At 44.9% G+C, this 21,730-nt stretch overlaps 1 protein-coding gene across 3 annotated transcripts in view; it reads left to right on the forward strand.

The window, feature by feature from the left end:
- LOC135033722 (CUB and sushi domain-containing protein 2-like) overlaps positions 1–21,730 on the forward strand; it is a 1,450,369-nt gene that overhangs the window by 1,340,822 nt on the left and 87,817 nt on the right. For all 3 annotated transcript variants that reach the window (XM_063954204.1, XM_063954205.1, XM_063954206.1), the window contains 3 exons: positions 5,899–6,108; positions 7,207–7,395; positions 7,816–7,993. In XM_063954204.1, coding sequence (XP_063810274.1) covers positions 5,899–6,108; positions 7,207–7,395; positions 7,816–7,993 — 577 coding nt within the window. The remainder of the gene's footprint in view (positions 1–5,898; positions 6,109–7,206; positions 7,396–7,815; positions 7,994–21,730) is intronic.

Here is a 21,730-nt window from a genome sequence, read left to right on the forward strand (position 1 = left end):
AGGGTCTTAGTGGGAGGAGCCAGTGCACACCAGGTAGTCCTAAAGCTTTCTTTAGTTGTGCCCAGTCTCCTGCGGAGCCGCTAATCCCCATGGTCCTTACGGAGTCCCAGCATCCACTTAGGACGTCCGAGAAATCATACTTATGTGCAAAAAAACAACAACAACATTCTAGTGACACTAAACCCATAAAAGCAGCAAATGTGGACAACAATATATCTATATAAAAAATAATCACAGAAACATATACATAATAAATACATAATAATAGCAGCGAATCCGGAATACATCAGCCCCCGCTCCAACATGCCTGCACAGCCACTCTCACTGTGCTTTGTGCTAACCTACAGCACACCATGACATTCCTATCAATAACATAGTGTGCTACCCGTAGAGTGAGTAAACTGAATATCCAAAGCAGTGAAACCCAGCACAACTACTAATATTATGCTGAGTGATTTTCAATACGGCATATTGAAGAGGGCTGTAACTTAAATAAATGCGGACAAACTTAAAGATTCATTCAACCCTTTGGGGTTCACAGTATCAAGGGTGAATATCCACCATGCCTCCAATTGCAACAATTTTTCCCCCCGATCACCTCCATGCAACGACTCGGGCACCTGAGCTATCATTCTGTATCTTAATGCTGCTAGACTGTGCCTAGCCTGCGCAAAATGCCTAGCCACTGCCTGGTCACTGGTGCCAGACACCAGTGCCGCCCTGATTGCAGTCCTATGCTGAGCAATCCGTTCTTTGAACTGCCTCTCTGTCTTGCCCACGTAGTGCAAACCACATGGGCAAGACAAAAGGTAGACAACAAACCTAGAAGTACAGGATAAAGCTGGTTTAATAAGGAACACCTTCACGGAAAAGGGATGGATAAACTTATTACCCGTAATCAGCACACTACAAGTGGTGCACCCCGTACATTTAAAGCAACCACCCTTTCTTGATAGAAAGTGCTGTTTGGGATGCCCCATCCCAGTGATATCTGTACGGACCAATAGATCCTTAATGTTAGGGCCCCTCGTGAAACTGGGCAAGAGACAGGAGTTATGCAAGGATGGTAATTTAGGCTCTGAACTGATAATGGGCCAAAGCTGTTTGGCCCTTTTGCATGTATATTTACTTTTACTGGTGTATCTATTCACCCATGGGACCAACTGTGTTTTTGATACCTTCGGCCCTTTTTCTTGCAATAAAGTAAGTCGATCAAATGACAGAGCCCTATTTTTCGCCTGGGTGAGTACCTTCTGTGGGTATCCCCGCTCAAGAAATTTGGTGGTCATTTTATCAATTTGCACCTCTCTATCCTTCACATCGCTAGATATTCGACAGGCCCTGATAAACTGAGAAAAAGAAAAACTTTCAATGGTTGAATAAGGGTGAAAACTGTTATGTTTTAGAAGCGTATTGCGGTCAGTAGGCTTTACATACAGGCTGGTCCGCAAATGCCCCTCACTAATTCTGATATCCACATCAAGGAACTGCACCCTCTCATGGCTAATACTGGCTGTAAGCTTAGCAGGACAGGGGGAGGCATTATGCACTGAAATGATTTCCTCCAACCTCTCTTGCCCACCTGTCCAGAACAATAGGATGTCATCTATGTATCTAAAATACTTAAATACAGAGCCTCTAATGCTAGAAACTGAAAAAAATAACCTGTCTTCCACCACATGCATGAATGAATTTGCATATGAGGGGGCCACCCGGCTCCCCATCGCACAACCTGCTTGTTGAATAAAGAAACTTCCATCGTACAGAAAGTAGTTGTGCCTTAATGTAAATTCCAGTAGCTTCATAAAGAAGCCGATATCAGGTCCCGCATAAAGCGGATTGTCACAAATCAATTGGTGAACAGCTGCCAGACCAAGATCATGCGGTATACAAGTATATAAACTTGTGACATCAATACTCGCCATTATCATGTCTGGGGGTAGTTGACCAATTTCCTCAAACTCTCTTAATAGTGACGAAGTATCTTTAAGGTGCGTTTTAGTGCCTTGAATAACTGGTTGTAAAAAGAAATCCAAAAAACTAGCTACATGTTCACACTGCGACCCCCTGGCTGATATGATCGGTCTGCCAGGGGGGCGCTGCGGATCCTTATGCAGCTTAGGAATAATATAAAAGATCGGGACAACTGGAAATGCTCTACATAGAAAAGCCTTAATATCAGAGTCAATCAACCCATCCTGTGCTGCATCCTGTACTAGACAAAACAACTCCTTCTTAAATCTTTCAGTAGGATCTGTGCCTAACTTGCAATAGGTATTAACATCGTCCAACAGACTGAGACATTCTTGCTTGTAGAAGCTCAAATCCATCACCACTATGGCTCCCCCCTTGTCGGCTCCCCTTATGATGATATCTTGACGTTTACTCAAGTCATTCAGGGCTGACCTCTCATCCCTTGAAAGATTCTGATGTATATGTGAGGCCGTCGCAGGGGGTTCCTGGCTGCATGTGTCCAACAGTCTATGGAAGGTCCGAACTGAAGGGTTAAATGACTGTGGATCAAATGTTGAGGCAGGTTTAAATTTTTTGCCTGCCTGCATATCATCCATCCCAGCATCACCACTCTCACCAGACAAATGCTCTTTATTCCTGTTCTTATTTTTGTCAAAGAATTCCCTAATTTTGAGCTTTCTATGAAACTTGAAGTTGTCCACCTTCCATTGGAAATCTTGATGAAAATGTGTGGGGACAAAACTGAGACCTTTGGCTAACACCTGTGTCTCAGCTTCAGTCAGACGGTGGCTGGATAGATTAAAGATTAGGTCCTTTGACCCCTCGGAGGCTTGCTTGCGCCTCTGCCTCTGCGCCTGCCTCCCCCTTCTCGTGCGTTTGTTCTTGACCCGGCCTTGTAGGCTCGGTTATCCACACCTAAAGGGACATTTTTAGGTGCTTGTGCTTGATCACTATCGCTGGCTGAAGTGCTGGAATACGTGCCCGCTCTTTGTCCTCTAGATTTAGTAAAGTGCATCGTGCCTCTAGGTGGTCTGTTGGTGGTATTTAACCAGTTGTAGACTCTATGTTCTGTGTAGTCTTGTTGAACTTTAATTAATTTCTCTTTTTTAAATTTTGAAAGATCCTTCTGATATGTTTCCAGCTGTTGTTGTAGTTGATTGACCCAGTTTGTCTTATCGTCTTGGCGTAGTGCTGTGGGAGGCTCTTGTTCAAAAGTTGTGATTTTCTCCTTAACGGTATTCAGTTCTTTAGTGGATTTCTCGATGACAAGGAGGATAAGATCCATAGAACATTTGTTAAGGATCGCAATCCACTTAGAACAAAACGGAATGCTGTAGCGACCAATAGTCGGAATATTATGTAGTCTGAAACTCCTTGGGATCTGTTTATTTCTGTAATATTCAGAGAGGGTAAGTCCATGGTACCTAAAGTCCATTTCACGTTTTTTCAGTTTAAACTACTCTTTATACAGATCTTCATTAGAACCACTTGCACGCAAATCAAACTGGGGTTCAGTCAATAAAATATAATTTGCTTCAGCATCCAAAAAACTAAAGGTGTCCGTTGTATCACAAACAAGCATCTGGTTGATGAGGTCCGTAGCTGCTTTATCAGACCATGTCATGATGTCCACAGAGTGCTTAAGTGTACCGTGCAGAAAAAAAGTGCAAGTGCTATAAAAAAGACCAGTGCTGGTACAAGGTGCTAAGTGAGATAAAGTGCTGCAGGTCCTGGAAAGTACAAATGATGCTGATTGATGGTGCCTTGGTAGCTAATCAGGTTCCGATCACTGGCCACCTGAAGCCATAAATACAAACATCCAACCCGGCACTCAAAGGGACAGCGTCACCCTATAATATCTTACTGGGGTGCCCTCCACGAGATTGTGAGTCTCCAATGTATAATGCAAAAAAGAGGCGGCACTCCCAGCTTTTTAAAGTGAAAAACTTTTAGTCACGAACGACGTTTCGGGGGGTCTCACTTTAAAAAGCTGGGAGTGCCGCCTCTTTTTTGCATTATACATTGGAGACTCACAATCTCGTGGAGGGCACCCCAGTAAGATATTATAGGGTGACGCTATAGATGTTTCCTCCCAAAGTGGATGTATTCGGACAAAGCTTATTTTGTCCTGATTTCGCATGTTTGAATGCTGGGGGGCATGTAGTAGATAATGTTATTAGCTTTGTGACTGTTTTGAAAATGCACTATAAAATATCAATGCATCATACTGAACAAGTATAGTAGATTGTAAACAGGTTCAGTTCTCAGTATTCTGGGAGGGGATAGCTCTTGGTCTAGTTCTTGTTAGACTGTTCCTATGTTAAAAGCTGTGTTAGTAAGCATTAGCATAGTCAGTATCAAACCTAATCTGCTGTTGAGGTGTCACTAGGGGTGTGTGGACTGCATCCAGGTGTCACCCTCTGAGTGGTGACATCAAAATGCCAGTTCCTGGGTGCTGCACTGTGACATTATCATGCAGCACCCGGCTCCTGTCACAGAGTAGGAACTGGCAGTGCAGGCAAATGAGTCCGTGGTTGCAGTCCAGCATCTCTGGGAATGCTGGGCATTCCCCTCCCAGAGTGATGCAAATGGCGTTGGGCAGCGAAGCCACGCCAGCTTCCCCCAAAGTCATGCCACTTTCCTGCGAGGTCACACCCCATTTTTGGATGGGTTTGTTAAGCACTCCTGTGTTGAGACACAAAATATTTACATTGAATAAAGCATCTAGTCTTAAATTAAGGAGTCCAATTGTGTCCCTATTGGACCTCTATGGGGCTCTATCTGGGTTTCTTGTCAAAGTTAACTACTTCCTCAGAGAGAGGTAGAATCAGCCCCAATGCCTCTCTTTATGCTGCTACAGACATGTACTATTTAGATCTCCACCTATTACCTAGTACCAGTACGTAAACATATAATAGTGGTCAAACTTTGTAGCATTTATGACTTTTCCATTATTCAAACATCCTTCAATAATAAGCTTGGTAGCTGTTTATATAGCTGCTTGCTACATATAGTTTGTGGTTTCACCGAGTTACCAGGGTAATAAGTAGTCAAAAGCGTTCAGATTATGGGATATATTTACTAAAGGTTGATTTAAATCAATTTGAAACAATTTTACATTGATCTAAATCGATGTTGTGTTTCAGGGGCTAAAACTCTCATTTACTAACAGACATTTTTTTTATTTTACTAATGTTTTTTAATGTTAGCAAATGTGCTTGTTCGCCCTTAAAATACAACATCAGTTTAGAATGATTTTAAACAGATTAAAATTGACCTGTAGCATTTTTTTTGCCAATAAGGTATAATAATACAGGACAATTTCCAATTGTGTATTCTATACATACAGCAGTTGTATAGCCTTATGTTAACAAATGACTTGGGGGATGGGGGGCAATTCAGTTAGGCAGTGATGCTTGGCTGCACACATATCTGTCATTTATGGTATCTACAACATCTCTAGTTTTGCTACACAAATCTATGGGGTGCGAGGAGAAATTGGCAATATAGCCGGCCATGATGTGACAATCAGGTGGCCATTGCATTGAACTACTTAATAATTTAAGCAGTTTTGCACTGGATGTAAAGAAATATGTTATATGTAAAGTTGCATGTTACTTATCAATGAACAACTCCCCACCTTTGCATGTCTGAAAAAGTTAAATATTTAAGTTTAGTTTTAATTTAGGCCTCTAATGTCTGCAATATGGAGAAATCCCACTGTGTACAGTCCCAAACAACAAAACTACAAATGGTGTATGCTTGTTATATGATTGTGTATCCTGCAGACTAATCTGCTACTGTGCACAAAAGAAAAAGGTAGAATCGGAAAGGCTTACATATTTATTACATTGCAATATTGTTTTTATGGTTATCTGTATTGTGTACATAATACTGATCTTTTTCATTCTAAACTTGTCATAGGAGCTCACATTCAGTTTCTCAGCTTTTCAAGTGAAGCAAATCATGACTTTTTGGAGATCCGCAATGGCCCTCACGAGACCAGCGGTGTAATTGGCAGGTTTAGTGGGTCAGAGACGCCTGGTAACCTTCTCTCTACATCACATGAAACCTCTATTTATTTCCATAGTGACCATTCTCAAAATAAACCAGGATTTAAATTGGAATATCAGGGTAAGGAATTACTACAAATCTCATTATTACATTTTATCTTGTGAATAAAAGTACGTCACGCACAGTAATTGAGTCAGCACAACATTTGAAGGCTGTTCATATGATTTGTATGAATTTTAAAAGTTGCTGGGAAGCGAAAAGGTCACATTGACCTAGCTAAGCAATGATGAATATGTTAACTTTTGTGTTAGTTATGGAATCCATTCAGCCTATGCATATGCGCTAAAGTACAAAGTATAGGTCCGCCAAACTTTTATAGAGAGTACCTGGTCCAAACATTCCCTTATTGTATGCTGAAGTATTAAACAACCCACCTTCTCAGCATGAATTTATCTTTGAAAAATTGTGGACATATACCTATTGATATTACTACTAGTCAACTATGTTGTCTAAGAGATAGAAGGTGGAATGCAAAGCAATTTACAATGGGATAAATCTCTTAGCTTTTATCAAGTCAAGTGGTTTTTAGCTCTTCATATGACCCTTTAAAGATAGTTCATAAATCAGATAAATGAATGCTGCTTTAGGCAATTGTGGCCCTCATTCCGAGTTGTTCGCTCGGTAATTTTATTCGCATCGCAGCGATTTTCCGCTAATTGCGCATGCGCAATGTTCGCACTGCGCCAAGTAAATTTGCTATGCAGTTAGGTATTTTACTCACGGCATTACGAGGTTTTTTCTTCGTTCTGGTGATCGTAATGTGATTGACAGGAAGTGGGTGTTTCTGGGCGTAAACTGGTCGTTTTATGGGTGTGTGTGAAAAAACGCTGCCGTTTCTGGGAAAAACACGGGAGTGTCTGAAGAAACGGGGGAGTGTCTGGGCGAACGCTGGGTGTGTTTGTGACGTCAATCCAGGAACGAAACTGACTGAACTGATCGCAGTTGCCGAGTAAGTCTGGAGCTACTCAGAAACTGCTAAGAAGTGTCTATTTGCAATTCTGCTAATCTTTCGTTCGCAATTTTACTATGCTAAGATTCACTCCCAGTAGGCGGCGGCTTAGCGTGTGCAAAGCTGCTTAAAGCAGCTTGCGAGCGAACAACTCGGAATGACCACCTGTGTTCATTGCATAGTTGAATTATTTCCTTTTCTTTCTACAGCCTATGAGCTTCAAGAATGTCCAGATCCAGAACCGTTTTCCCACGGTGTGGTCCGAGGAGCTGGTTACAATGTTGGGCAATCAATCTCCTTTGAGTGCAATCCCGGATACCAGTTGGTAGGTCATCCAGTCCTAACATGCCAACATGGCACCAGCAGAAACTGGGATCACTCGTTTCCCAGGTGTGAAGGTAAGTGGAGCCCTAACCATCTTTATTAAACAACCATTTCATAATGAGAATTAACAACAGGCACAGGAGGAAAGGGATATTACAAAGCACAGCAAAAAACACATACTCTAGTTTTTAGATTGCCCACACAGTCCTATTCTCTGATGATGCCCATTCCACATATTACTGCAAGCTGTGTAATAAACGCCAGGGGGCATATATGTAATAGGGTCCAAGTTTGCTGGCCGAACTCAGATTTTTTTTTAAAGGGGCAATCATTTACAAGGCAAACATGCTTCTTTAAAAAAACTTCTGAGTAAAGTTGTTTATTTCTAGAGCAGATACAGCAAGATCTGCATGTAGTTTCTTTATTTTGGATTCACAACCACAAATCCAATTGACACTGAGTTCTGTTTGTTTGTTCCTTCATGTGCTGTTCAGTTCCATGTGGAGGAAATGTCACAGCTTTCAATGCATCCATATACTCTCCTGGCTTCCCCAATCAGTACCCAAATTCCCAGGACTGTTCCTGGATCATCACTGTTCCAGTTGGATTTGGAATTCACATCAACTTTACAATCCTGGAAACAGAACCACAAAATGATCACATCACTATCTGGTAAGCATCCTAGCTTCTAGGAAGGTCTTTGTACTCTTTAAAGCAATTGTAAGTGCACTGGTAACTGTCCTATAATCAGCACCGTAACAGGAATCAAATGTGTCCTGTGAATTTATGTCGCACAGAGCGGCAGCAACAGTAAAGTATGCTATGGTGGCGCTGCAGCAGCGATCCTGGCTACAGAGAGCCTCTTCGCTCTGTGCACCGTCACTTGTGGCACACTGCTAGTTACGGCCCTGCCACTAGGATTAGTGTGACAAAACAACAGTTTACAATGCATTTCTAAAATAAAAAAAAATTCTGCAGCTGGGTACACTGTGTTCAACAGGGAATACATCGGGGTTTAGAGATGGATCTTGATCCAGAGGCACCAACAGGCTAAAGCTTTAGACTGTCCCAGGATGCATTGTGGGACCTCCTCTATATAACCCTGCCTCCAGGCACTGTGAGCTCAGTTTTAGAGTTGGTGTCTGCATAAGCAGGTCACTTAACAGGGGGGCTGCGCAGGCAGCCCTGAAAAAGCTACTTAGAAGACTGTGCTGCGGCTCCATCACCTCCCCAGCGGCGTTGCATACTCCCGCTGGCTCTGTTTCCGGGTACTTGCTGCGGAGGTGCTCCAGTTCCAAGGCACACCACTGCAGACGCTCTTATGGATCGCGTAGCTGCTACTAAAGGAGGAGGTAAGAGGGTCCCCCAGGCGGGACCCACCATTAAATCGTGTTCCGGTCGCTGTCACCGGAGATGGACCCCGACACTGGCGTGGACACGGTGGCCATGCAGGGACCCCACTATATCCACCAGGGCAGGGGACCACAGGTCGGATAATACATTATCCAGTTTTCATAAGGCTCCATAGTACCAGGTGGTGAGGACCAGCATCGGGGATAAGGCGCTTGACCTGTAGCCCCTCCCCAAGCTCCGGGCGCCATCTACTGCTGGTGTTCCCACCCTGGAGCTGCCACATACTCTCCCTCACTCCCTGACTGAGACTTTGGGCGCCATTTTCTCACAGTAGGTGCGACTGGTCTCCGGGACCGCAGGGCAAGGTCTCCTCTGTAAATCCGCCTAATTTATCAGCGCTGTGATTCTGCAGACACTTTAGTATTCTACATGTCATTTTAAGACGGCATTAGTTAAGAACAAGTGTACCTCTACCAGAATATATTGTACGAGTATTCTGATATATACATCCAGTCTCAGACCGCGCATTGTTATTTTTATATATATATATATATATATATATATATATACAGTACTCGTCCAGTGCAGTTTTAGTGTCTGACTAAAATAATTATCTGCATTGTCACTGAGACTGTGTGTGTCTGTATCTGCTGTGTGAATTTCACTTTCAGTGTATCACAAGCTATAGCTGTCACTGTATTCTGTACCCTTGGGGACTAGGTGCATCAGGGTTTATTATGTAGTGCTGCGCAGTATTTACAGTTAAGTGTGTTTTACTGTGTATTTCAGTCACATCTTACCGCATTTATTCTGTGCTTGTGTTTTGCATTTTCTGACACATAAATAGGGGATTTATTTGCAGGTATTGTATTTGTCTGGCTATATCGTACTGTCACGCTCTAAGCTTACATTCCCTATAATGTCTACCACAAAGGGCGGGAAATCCGTGGACGCTCCTGCATCATGCAGCGCATGCACCAAGGATTTTCCTGAGGGGGAAGTTTTAAAGGATGGTCTGTGTAATATGTGCCATACTTCTCCCAGTCAGCCCACTGCTGCTGTAGCCAATCAGGAGCCACCTTGGGCGGCATTCTCAAATATGCTTAATACACTTGTGACACGCCTTAAGCCCCCTATGGGACCTCCTGTGCCTATACAGCCACATATTGTCCCTATGGTTAATCCGCCCTGGGCGGATACTCTGTCTACCCAGATACAACAATTGAATCAATCTTTGCTTAGACCAAAACCTACCCCACGTCCCTCTGCTGTCAAGGGGTCCTCTAAGCGGGCCGCCTCCTCCTCATAATCCACTAATATCTCAGATGATACTTCTGATGAGGATGGGGAGTATACTGATCTGTCAGACACTGATACAGTCGCTTCTGACAAGGATACTACTATGCAAGTTGATGTCCCTGACTTAGTGGAGGCTATTTAGCTGATTCTACAAATCAATGATGCTGTAGATCCCACAACTGCATCTAAGAAACCTGATAAATGTAAACGTCAGAAGGTGACTAAAGTAGTTTTACCACTTTTCTGACCATTTGTAGACATACGTCAGGAACCCTGGTCCTCTCCAGGAAAGGAATTCTCCCAGACCCAAAAAGATGCTAGCTCATTATCCTCTCTCCACTGAGTTGTGTAACAAGTGGGAAAATTCACCACTGGTGTATTCCCATGTCACCCGTCTTGTGGTGTCATCTACTCTGCCTGTCACCACTGTCACCTCACTGACGGAAACAACAGATACAGTAAGCGTGTCGAAGGATGCCTGAAGTCTATTTACTCCCTTACAGGTGCTGTACATAGACCTACCTATAGATTGTAAGCTTGTGAGCAGGACCTTCCTACCTCTATGACTGTTTGTTATCACCCAGTTTGTTATATCATTGTTATTTCCAATTGTAAAGCGCAACGGAATTTGCTGCGCTATATAAGAAACTGTTAATAAATAAATAATAATAAATACTATAGCAGCCTCCTGGGCCGCAAAAGGAATTGAAGCATGGGTTCAGGCAATAGAGGAAGAGCTGCCTCGGGATATATCTGACACTGCCAGATAATATCTGTCTCATATTGCCACCGCCTCCCACTACATTCAGGAGGCGGGTGTAATGCCGGCCAAGGCATCGACTACGTCCATCCTGGTTTGTCGTATTCTGTGGTTGAGGTCATGGAAGGTGGACCTGAACTCCAAAAAGACCTTGGAGGTACTCCCTTTTAACGGAGACATCCTGTTTGGGGAAGATCTGAATAAGATTGTAACTGACTTAGCGGCTGCTAAGACTGCGTTTCTCCCAAATACTAATCCTTCTGCACAGAAGGCAAAGAGGACCACTTTTCGTTCCTTTCAACCTCAAGGGAAAGCAAAAGGTCAGACATACCCGAGACAAACTTGTGTTCCCAAAACCACTAAGCCCAAAGCAAAACAATCCTGGGCTGCCCCTCAGCCTGATTCCAAACAAGACAAGCCTGGTGTATGACGGGTCGGGCCTCCCCCTGGGGGATCCCAGGATGGGAGGCCGACTTCTGCAATTCACCCAGGTCTGGTTAAAGACCACTTCAGATGCATGGGTGCGAGAAGTCGTCTCTCACGGTTACGCAGTCTCTTTCAAGAGACGTCCCCCTCGCCAGTTCCGAACGATGGTTATCCCTTCGGACCCATTGAAGGCGCAAGCTCTACACCTGTTTGTGCGTTCCCTCCTGGATACAGGAGTGGTAGTGCCAGTACCCCTGTCCCAGAGAGGCGGAGGTTACTACTTGACCCTGTTTCTTGTCCTGAAACCCAATGGGTCTTTCCGGCCTATACTCAACCTCAAATCACTGAACAAATTTGTGAGAGTGTCCAAGTTCTGTATGAATATGCTGCGCTTGATTGTAATGGCCATGGAACCCGGAGATTATATGGTATCCCTGGATATACAAGATGCCTATCTGCATATACCTATTGCCATATCGCATCAGCAATATCTGCGGTTTGCTATTGGCAACCTTCATTATCAGTTCCAGGCTCTGCCTTTTGGACTGGCCATGACCCCTCGGATCTTCACCAAGGTTATGGCTGTGATGAAGGCTCATCTGCGTTGCCGGGAATCAGGATCCTGCCGTATCTGGATGACTTGCTGATCCTGGCGAACTCCCAAGATGTCCTCCTCAGTCATCTGCAACTGACGGTAACCTTCCTACAAGCCCACAGGTGGTTCGTCAACTGGAAGAAGTCCTCGCTGGTCCCTGCTCGGAGCATGGTGCACTTGGAGGCACTCCTGGACACACACATTAAAAGACTATTTCTGTCTCCAGAGAAAGTCCTAAAACTTCAGGAAAGGATAAGATGCTTCCTCTCTAGCCCAAGAGTGACGATACACTCGGCAATGCAAGTACTAGGCCTCATGGTGTCAGCGTTCGACATGATAGAGTACACTCAATTTCATTCCCGCCCTCTACAGAGGTTAATCCTTTCCAAGTGGGATGGCCTGCCTCATCGGATCAGGTCTCAAATGATCTCCTTAACTCCGGAGGTTCGTCTGTCACTGACCTGGTGGCTACAGGACCAGCAGCTGGACAGGGGCCGTCCCTTCTGGATTCCCAACTGGGTCCTCCTGACTATGGACGCCAGTCTGAGGGGTTGGGGCGTGGTGCTGGAGCAACACTCTCTCCAGGGTCGGTGGACCAGGGAGGAATCTCTCCTCCCAATAAACATTCTGTAATTGCGGGCTGTGTTCAGTGCTTTGACTCTTGCACTGCCTCTGATACGGAACAGGCCTGTTCAAGTACAGTCAGACAATGCCACCACGGTGGCTTACATAAATCATCAAGGCAGCACTCAAAGCTGCATGGCAATGATGGAAGTGTCAAAAATCCTTTGTTGGGCGGAACACCATCTGCAGTGTTCATTCCCGGGGTCCTCAACTGGGAAGCAGACTACCTCAGGCGTCAGGACGTGCACGCTGGAGAGTGGAGTCTTCATCCAGAAGTCTTTCAACTCCTAGTGGACAAGTGGGGCCTACTAGATGTAGACCTGATGGCGTCTCGACACAATCACAAAGTTCCGGTCTTCTGATCAAGAAAAAGGGATCCTCAAGCAGTGTTCATGGATGCACTGGCAACGTGTTCCCTCCAGTGTCACTCCTGCCCAGGGTACTATGGAAGTTCAAGCAAGAAGGAGGAATACTACTTCTAGTCGCTCCAGCGTGTCCCAGACGGCATTGGTTCTTGGACCTGCAGGGTCTATTGATAGAGCGTCCTCCTCTACTTCCTCAATGCCCAGACCTCCTCATTCAGGGCCCTTGTGTCTTCCCAAACATGGCCATACTGGCCAGGACTCTTGAAGCTTCACTCCTGAGGGCCAAAGGTTTTTCAGAGGCGGTTATCCAAACTATGCTAAAGGCCCGCAAACCGGCATCTGCACGGATTTATTATAGGGTCTGGAATTCTTACTTCACCTGGTGTGCTGCTAAGAATTACGATGCTTACAAGTTTAGTACTTTCAGACTTCTGACTTTTTGCAACAAAGCCTGGATTTAAGACTTTGTCTGGCCTCCCTCAAAATTCACATATCTGCCTTGTTGGTGTGGTTTCAGAGAAAAATAGAACCTATTCCTGACGTTCATACATTCACTCAGGGTGTACTGCGGACTCAGCCTGCCTATGTCCCTCCTGTGGCTCCATGGGATCTGTCTGTTGTCCTGAATGCTCTGCAAGAGTCTCCGTTTGAACCTCTTGAGTCAGTGGACCTTAAATGGCTTACGGTTAAGGTGCTTTTCTTATTGGCTATTGCCTCTGCCAGAAGGGTTTCGGACTTGGGAGCTTTGTACTGTAGTCCGCCCTTTTTGATATTTCATCATTACCACGCAGTTCTCCGAACTCGTCCCAGTTATTTGAATAAGGTGGTGTCATCTTTTCACCTTAACCAAGAGATTGTGGTTCCGGCCTTCATCTCTTCTGACTTGTCCTCCAAAGAGCGGTCTTTGGATGTGGTAAGGGCTCTCCATGTTTATGTGGAGAGGACTGTCTCTATCAGGAGGTCAGATACCCTTTTTGTACTTTTTGGTTTCCACAAATGTGGCTGGCATGCGAATACACAAACCTTGGCCAGATGGTTTAGAATGGTGAATGCACAAGTTTATGCGCAGGCTGGGCTCCCACCTCCTGCTGCTATTAAGGCCCATTCTACTCGGTCTGTTGGACCTTCTTGGGCGGCCCGCCGTGGCGCATCCGCAGAACAATTGTGCAAGGCAGCTACATGGTCCTCAGTGAACATGTTCATTAGGTTCTATGACATTGATACTTCTGCTTCCCAGGATGCTTCCTTTGGACGCTGGGTTCTCATACCCGCTAAGGTGCGTCCCCTCCCTTGAGGAACTGCTTTAGGACATCCCCGATGTATTCCCTGATGGAACACAGTGTACCCCACTGCAGAAAAGGAGATTTATGGTAGACTTAACATGGTTAAATCTCTTTCTGCGAGGTACACTGGGTTCCACAGGGCACCCACCCTAACGCACTTAGCTTCTATGGGTTTGTATGGCATTAGTCGCTGGTCCCTTCTCCTGACGTGAGAACGTGGTTCTATGTGACTAACATCTGCCTTCACTTTTACCTGCTTCTGCATTGGATTGGTTAACTAAAACTGAGTTCACAGTGCCTGGAGGCGGGGTTATATAGAGGAGGCCCCGCAATGCATCCTGGGACTGTCTAAAGCTTTAGCCTGTTGGTGCCTCTGGATCAAAATCCATCTCTACACCCCGATGTATTCCCTGTGTAACCCAGTGTACCTCGTAGAAAGAGATTTGTAAGTCTACCATAAATCTCCTTTTTTTAACATACTAAGAACTCTCATTTGTTACTGAAACATAATAATCTGATACCAATGAAAACCGTTTTAAGTAACAACAAGAAATCATCCAATGGAGGGTTTATCCAAGACTAATGTGGTGCATACATCTAGCACCGCGTTTCCGTGTCGCTGACCAGCAGACATCGATGATCAACGATCTATCATGGAATCACCAAAATACAGCATGTTAAAAATCCCAGACTTGCTGATCCCAATCATTTTTTGGTCAGAATCGGTGAATGGAGGAAAGTGGCTAATTCCCCTGATTCTCCCCTAATGTATGGGCCCTGTGACCCTTACTTTGCTGTGTATAAAATAGCAGTGCTAATGTGATGAATTATTTTTAGAATCTTTTAGTTATTTGTTTTTAATTTCTGAAGCTGGATACTCAGAATTTAAACAATACTTAGCAATGACATAGGGTTTCATACAATCACGTTTGATGTATCTTGAAAACCTCATGGTGGGTAACAGGTAACAGCTTTTAGATCCAGCCTTGGCCTATAGGGTTCTGCCCTACTCTCCTTACTGCATAGCTGGAATCCTTCAGACCATGTCTAGCGCAGACAGAATTCCTGCAGAGTCTTCATATTTGGAATATGAAAGCAACCGGTTAGCTGCAGGAGGGCTTGCTGGGAACTAAATGGTTTGGACAGGCTGCTTAACCCACAATCTGCCACATTCAGGATGAAATATTTCTTATTTTCATACTCCTGTACCTCTTTTCAATTTCTATTATATCGATTTTACATGCTAAGTGACTGCTGAGGCACTAATGTAATAAGAAAAACTTAACTGAGACAGAAAATGCTGTGTTTGCCTATATCAGCAGTATTTTGTATAACTACATATGTCATATTCTCTCATTTCTGTTGCAGGTAGTGATATAGACTGACCAGATCCATTGATTAGTCAAGAACACATGGTGCATGTAATATTAATGCAAATGCAGCCCTACTCAATACTATGATGGAACAGCTGTTCTGTCAGCTAGGAGTCGCTAGGCAGATTGGGGTGTTCTTTGCCGACAGTTTTGCACCACATACATTTTGATTATTATTTACACATCAAGGGAGGTGCTGTAAATAGGACATTGGGGGTCATTCCGAGTTGATCGCTAGCTGAAAATGTTCGCTGCGCAGCGATAAAGCAAAAAAAAAGGCACTTCTGTGCATGCGTATGCGGCGCAATGCGCACGCACGACGTACTTTCACAACGGCCAATGTAGTTTTGCACAGGGTCTAGCGATGCATTTCAGTTGCACTGCTGACCGCAGAGTGATTGACATGAAGTGGGCGTTTCTGGGTGTCAACTGACCGTTTTCAGGGAGTGTTCGACAAAACGCAGGCGTGCCAGGAAAAACGCAGGCGTGGCTGGGCGAACGCAGGGTGTGTTTGTGATGTCAAATCCAGAACTGAATGGTCTGAAGTGATCGCAAGTGCTGAGTAGGTCTGGAGCTACTCTGAAACTGCACCAAATTATTTTGTAGCCGCTCTGCGATCCTTTCGTTCGCACTTCTGCTAAGCTGAAATACACTCCCAGAGTGCGACGGCTTAGCGATTGCAAGGGCTGATAAAAACTGCTAGCGAGCGAACAACTCGGAATGACCCCTCTTGTCCGTAACTTTTATTAGGGCATCTTTTGTGCCATCTAAAGCAAATAAACTAAAGCAAGTACTGTAACTTTACACCGTGGCAAAAGCCTGTTGCATATTTAAAAGCTCAACTCTAAATTGCAGTGTAAAAATAAAGCTGTCCAGCAAAAGTAGCCCGTATTTACCCTGCATACAAAAATAAAATAAAAAAATTTATTTGCATTACAATGGGGTTTGTTCCAGGTTCAACGTTACTACTTTTTATTCCTTTGTTTCCATATTACATTTAGGAGGAAATGATTGAGGCACTCAAAGCATCAATGTCATGTGGATTAGGTCTGATCTGCGTGCAGTCTAGGCAGGCATGCTAAAATGGTGTGGTCAGAAATATTGCCTAGGATGATCTGAAGATGTAATTAGCATGAAGTGGCTATGCGCAGCGTAAAATCATCCATGTTGGTAGTTAGGCATCTTGAGCTTTGGTACGAATGTATGCATTTAAACAAGGAGGATGGGGTTCACCTTAGCCAGCAAGGTTTAGACTGTTTCTTTTGGCAGCTTTTTCTTTTTATGATGGGCAGGTTTAGGTCGCAGCTGATGATTAGATTCTGAATTTGGCAGGAAAGCACTGGTTGCAGGTGGCCAGATTGGGCATTAGAGTGGTTGCACCACATTGCACTTAGATTCAAGCAGATATTTGCTTCCAACTAAATGATGAGGCCTGGGCATTTTTGTGTTCCAGGGCTGTGCCAAAAAGGGTGAATATTTACTTGGCAACCCAGGTGACATCAGAGGTTGGAGATTCACCACCAATTATTTTGGTAGTAATTAAAACTTAGGGGGGGATATAATAGGGTGCAAGAATATGGAAGTGAGAGATTATGTGAGAGTTCTCCTGTTTTTTTTTAAAGTGGCAATCGTTTACATGGCAAAATCAACCTGGTTCTCACAAAATCTATCACTTCATGATTCTCACATCCTATTACATCCCAAAAGTGCTTTCCTTCTACTTTAATTTCAGTCTTGTTATTCAATAAAAACTGTCCCTTTTTCACTAATCCTGTTGTCAGTTACTTTATGTATGATATGGGTTGGTTAAGGGTAAAATTTGGTAAGTGCCCAAGCCCATATGGCCAACGATGTTCTGCTACGTATAGTGTCAACCGAAATATCAATTTATGCAATTCAAAATGTTATTATTATTATTATTATTATTATTATTATTAATAGATGGCCCCACTGTAAACAAAGATTTTATTGTTCTTCCCAGTAAAAACCATGTATCATCAACAGAGTTACAAGTTAGAAGTCTGTAGATAGAAAACTTTTGAGGTCTTTATTTGCATTCCATTGGCAACAATGGTGAACATACTGTAAATCAGTGGAAAAAAGTGGTACCAAGCTATTGTCCATACACAGAGATAATTACAAGGGTATTACAATTGTGTTAGGGCATTTAGACTGCTCCAATGGGGCAGGGGCTGATGTGAATAATAGACATTTACTGTGCAGCGCTGTGTAATATGATTGGCTTTATATAAACAACAATAAAAATAATAATCATACAGATAGATACACAAAAAGTATGAACAAATACCATGCATTATCTCTGGTATACAGATCCAGATAATGGAATTGCAGACTGTAGTAATGTGCAGTTGTCCATATACAGAAAATAAAAATAGATACCTTTTATAAAGGAAAAGAAAAGTGCTGCTGTGTATGTCTGTACATAATAACAATAAGAACATTCATTTAGGCGAAATATAAGCTAGTCTAGCACTGTGGGACATTGCAGCTCAAAAGCACAAAAAAAATGTTAATTGTAAGCTCTTTTACCTAAAGAATAAGAATTCTACATTAATAAGAATAAGAACATTGGGGCTGTCTAATTTATGGGTCACACTTTTGTATAGGTTGGGATCTCTGCAGATATCAGTGCTAGGTCAAGCATCGGGTCCGTTTCAGATATCAAGATGTTGAGGACCCTCATTTAACTACAGTATTTAGGACAGTAGATAAAACAAAATCTTCCCTAATGGAATCAGGATCCCTTAGTGGGAAAGAATTGAAAGCCCTGCACACCCATACCAGTGGCGTAACTAGAAATTTTTCTCCCCCAAGCCAAAAAATTCTTCGGCGCCCCCCCCCTCCTTCATGCTACATAATTGTGAGCAAGAAAGGGATAAATATGCGCGGGGTGTGGTTTCGTTGGAATGGGCGTGGTTTCGCATAAAGGGGCATGGCATTGCAGGAAAAGACTACCTTATACCCCAGTTTTGCAACCTGCACGCCCATACGTTGGCCACCACAGGAAAGAAAAATAATCCTGATTCATGCCCCTTACATTATTTGTCATTTTTCCTCATTATAGTAATGCCCAGTATACATTATGCCACATACTGCAATGGCCCTTAGACATTATGCCGCACACAATAATGCACATGACACAATATGCACACACTGTAATGCCCCCGACACATAATGCCACACACCGTAATGCCCGTGACACATTATGCCACACACCGTAATGCCTGTGACACATTATGACAGGAATCGCAATGCCCGTTATACATTATGCTACACACTGCAATGCCCCTGATACATTATAGCACATACAATGTCTGTGACACATTATGACACACACCGCAATGTCCGTGATACATTATACCACAATGCCCGTGATATAGTATACCATACACCGTAATGCCTGTGACACATACCGCAATGCCCTGCCCGTTACACCCTATGCCACACACCGCAATGCCCGTTATGTATTATGCCACACTGCAATGACCCTGAGACATTATACCACAATGCCCGTGATATAGTATACCACACACCGTAATGCCTGACACATGACACACACCGCAATGTCCGTGATACATTATGCCACACACTGCAATGACCCTGAGACATTATACCACATATCACAATGCCCGCGATATAGTATACCATACACCGTAATGCCTGTGACACATTATGACACACACCGCAATGTCTGTGATACATTATGCCACACACCGTAATGCCCATTACACATTAAGTCCTACAGTAAGGCTTCTAATTACTTTTCAATTACCTGCTCGTTGTCAGGGGTTTCATGCACTGGGTGTCATGCTTGTTGCCAGGGGTTTCATGCTCTTGGTTCTATGCACGGTGCCAGGGGTTTTCATGCTCAGGGTGTCATGCTCGTTGCCAGGGGTTTCATGCACTGGGTGTCATGCTTGTTGCCAGGTGTTTCATGCACTGGGTGTCATGCTCGTTGCTAGGGCTGTGCTCCCAGTGCCACATATTCCCCCACGGTGCCAGGTACTCACATGCCCCAGTGCCAAATATAGCCCCCCGCCCCATGTGCCAGGTACACATATACCCCCCCCAGTGCCACATATGCCCCCAGTGCCAGATATTCCCCCCCAGTGCCACATATGCCCCCAGTGCCAGATATTCCCCCCCAGTGCCATATATGCCCCCCAGTGCCATATATGCCCCCCCAGTGCCAGATATTCCCCCCCAGTGCCACATATGCCCCCAGTGCCAGATATTCCCCCCCTCCAGTGCCATATATGCCCCTAGTGCCAGATAATGCCCCAGTGCCAGCTATCCCCCCGCCAGATATTCCCTCCCAGTGCCATATATGCCCCCAGTGCCAGCTATCCCCCCTGCCAGATATTCCCCCCCAGTGCCATATATGCCCCCAGTGCCAGATAATTCCCCAGTGCCAGATATCCCCCCCCTGCCAGTTATTCCCCCAAGTGCCATATATGCCCCCAGTGCCAGATAATGCCCCAGTGCCAGATATCCCCCCTGCCAGTTATTCCCCCCCAGTGCTAGATATTCCCCCCCAGTGCCAGATATGCCCCCAGTGCCAGATAATGCCCCAGTGCCAGATATCCCCCCCCCTGCCAGATATCCCCCCCCCAGTGCCAGATAATGCCCCAGTGCCAGATATGCCCCAGTGCCAGTCATCCCCCCCCCCTGCCAGATATCCCCCCCCCCCAGTGCCAGATAATGCCCCCGTGCCAGATATGCCCCCCCCTGCCAGATATTCCCCCCCAGTGCCAGATATGCCCCAGTGCCAGTCATCCCCCCCCTGCCAGATATTCCCCCCCCAGTGCCAGATAATGCCCCAGTGCCAGATATGCCCCAGTGCCAGTCATCCCCCCCCCTGCCAGATATCCCCCCCCCAGTGCCAGATAATGCCCCAGTGCCAGATATGCCCCAGTGCCAGTCATCCCCCCCACCCCCCCGTCGCTGTCGCTTGTTGGAGGGACACGGACGGCAGCGTGTGCCTCTCCTGTGTCCCTCCTGCATCATCTCCGGCGGCCGCGGGTCTGATAGGGGGAAGTGCCGGTTCGTGAGCCAATTAGAGCTCACGGACGGCACTTCTCCCTATCAGACCCGCGGCCGCCGGAGATGATGCAGCAGGAGGGACACAGGAGAGGCACACGCTGCCGTCCGTGTCCCTCCAACAAGCGGCGGCGGGAAGCAGAAAGCAGACTGACATGCGGGCGCTCGTCCGCATGTCAGTCTGCTGTAATCAGTGGCGCCCCCGCAGCCCCTCGCCCCCAAGCCACCGCGAGGACTGCGGGGGCAGTAGTTACGCCACTGACCCATACTATGGCTTGTTTCATCTTGTACTCTCTTGTCAGCAATGCAGGGGCCTACCATTGGTTGCAAGGCACATACCCCTTATACACGGAAAACATCCGTATCCCAAGGGCTTTAATAAGAAGAGCCTGATTCTGTTGCCCATATTGCCGCCTGTACCTAGAACTAAATAGAGGGTGGTTAGGGTTAGGCTGCAGGAGGGGTGGGTTAGGGATAGTGGTCGGGTTTAAATGAGTACCGGGATTTTAATTGTCGGGATGCCTCTGTTGGCATCCTGACTGTAAGGATTATGACTGCATGGATTTCGTACCCAACTTGGTCTGTTAATTGCATCCATGCATTCATTATTCTGCTGATTTGTAATCATGTTCCTGTTATTATGTTTACTGTTTTCATTTATTTCTTTTATGTGCAACTATGTTAGATGCTGCGGAATCTATGGTGTCATTGAAATAAATTATGCTGGGGATATCCTGTACATGTGTAGTCTGAATAGAGACACATGTGCCCTGCATGCGATGTGCTATATTAAAAAGTGGGTGTCTGAATAATTCAGCCCTGGGACAAGATAGATGTTTGTGCAGCTTCAGCCTGCAGGAATTATTTTGTAAACTGTGCTATAATGTGCTGATCAGATAGAAATAATGGAACATGCACTATCCATTACAAGTGTGAGCTTAGAACATGTTTTGTAAGCAAATTGAGCCTCAAATTCCCGGTTAAGTATTTCCATTTTGTGTTTGTATGCAGAGACTTGATACTTGTTTATTTTTTCCATTTTAGCTTTGCATTGCTTTATCTATTATTCTTTACATGGCACTGATAAATACATGTGGGGTTTTCTTACTGCAGGTCGGGCAATGAGGTTGCTGATGGATAGTGGCAGGACAGCTCGTTAACACTAATTTAAAAAGCAAGTGAAGTTAATTGGAAAGGATGGGGACACTGTCAAAGTGTCGCCAGCGCTTGGGCCTGAGGCTTGCATAGTGAGGATAGGATAGGAGGCGCC

Source organism: Pseudophryne corroboree, chromosome 2 (genome assembly GCF_028390025.1).
Source record: "Pseudophryne corroboree isolate aPseCor3 chromosome 2, aPseCor3.hap2, whole genome shotgun sequence".
NCBI lineage: Eukaryota > Metazoa > Chordata > Amphibia > Anura > Myobatrachidae > Pseudophryne > Pseudophryne corroboree.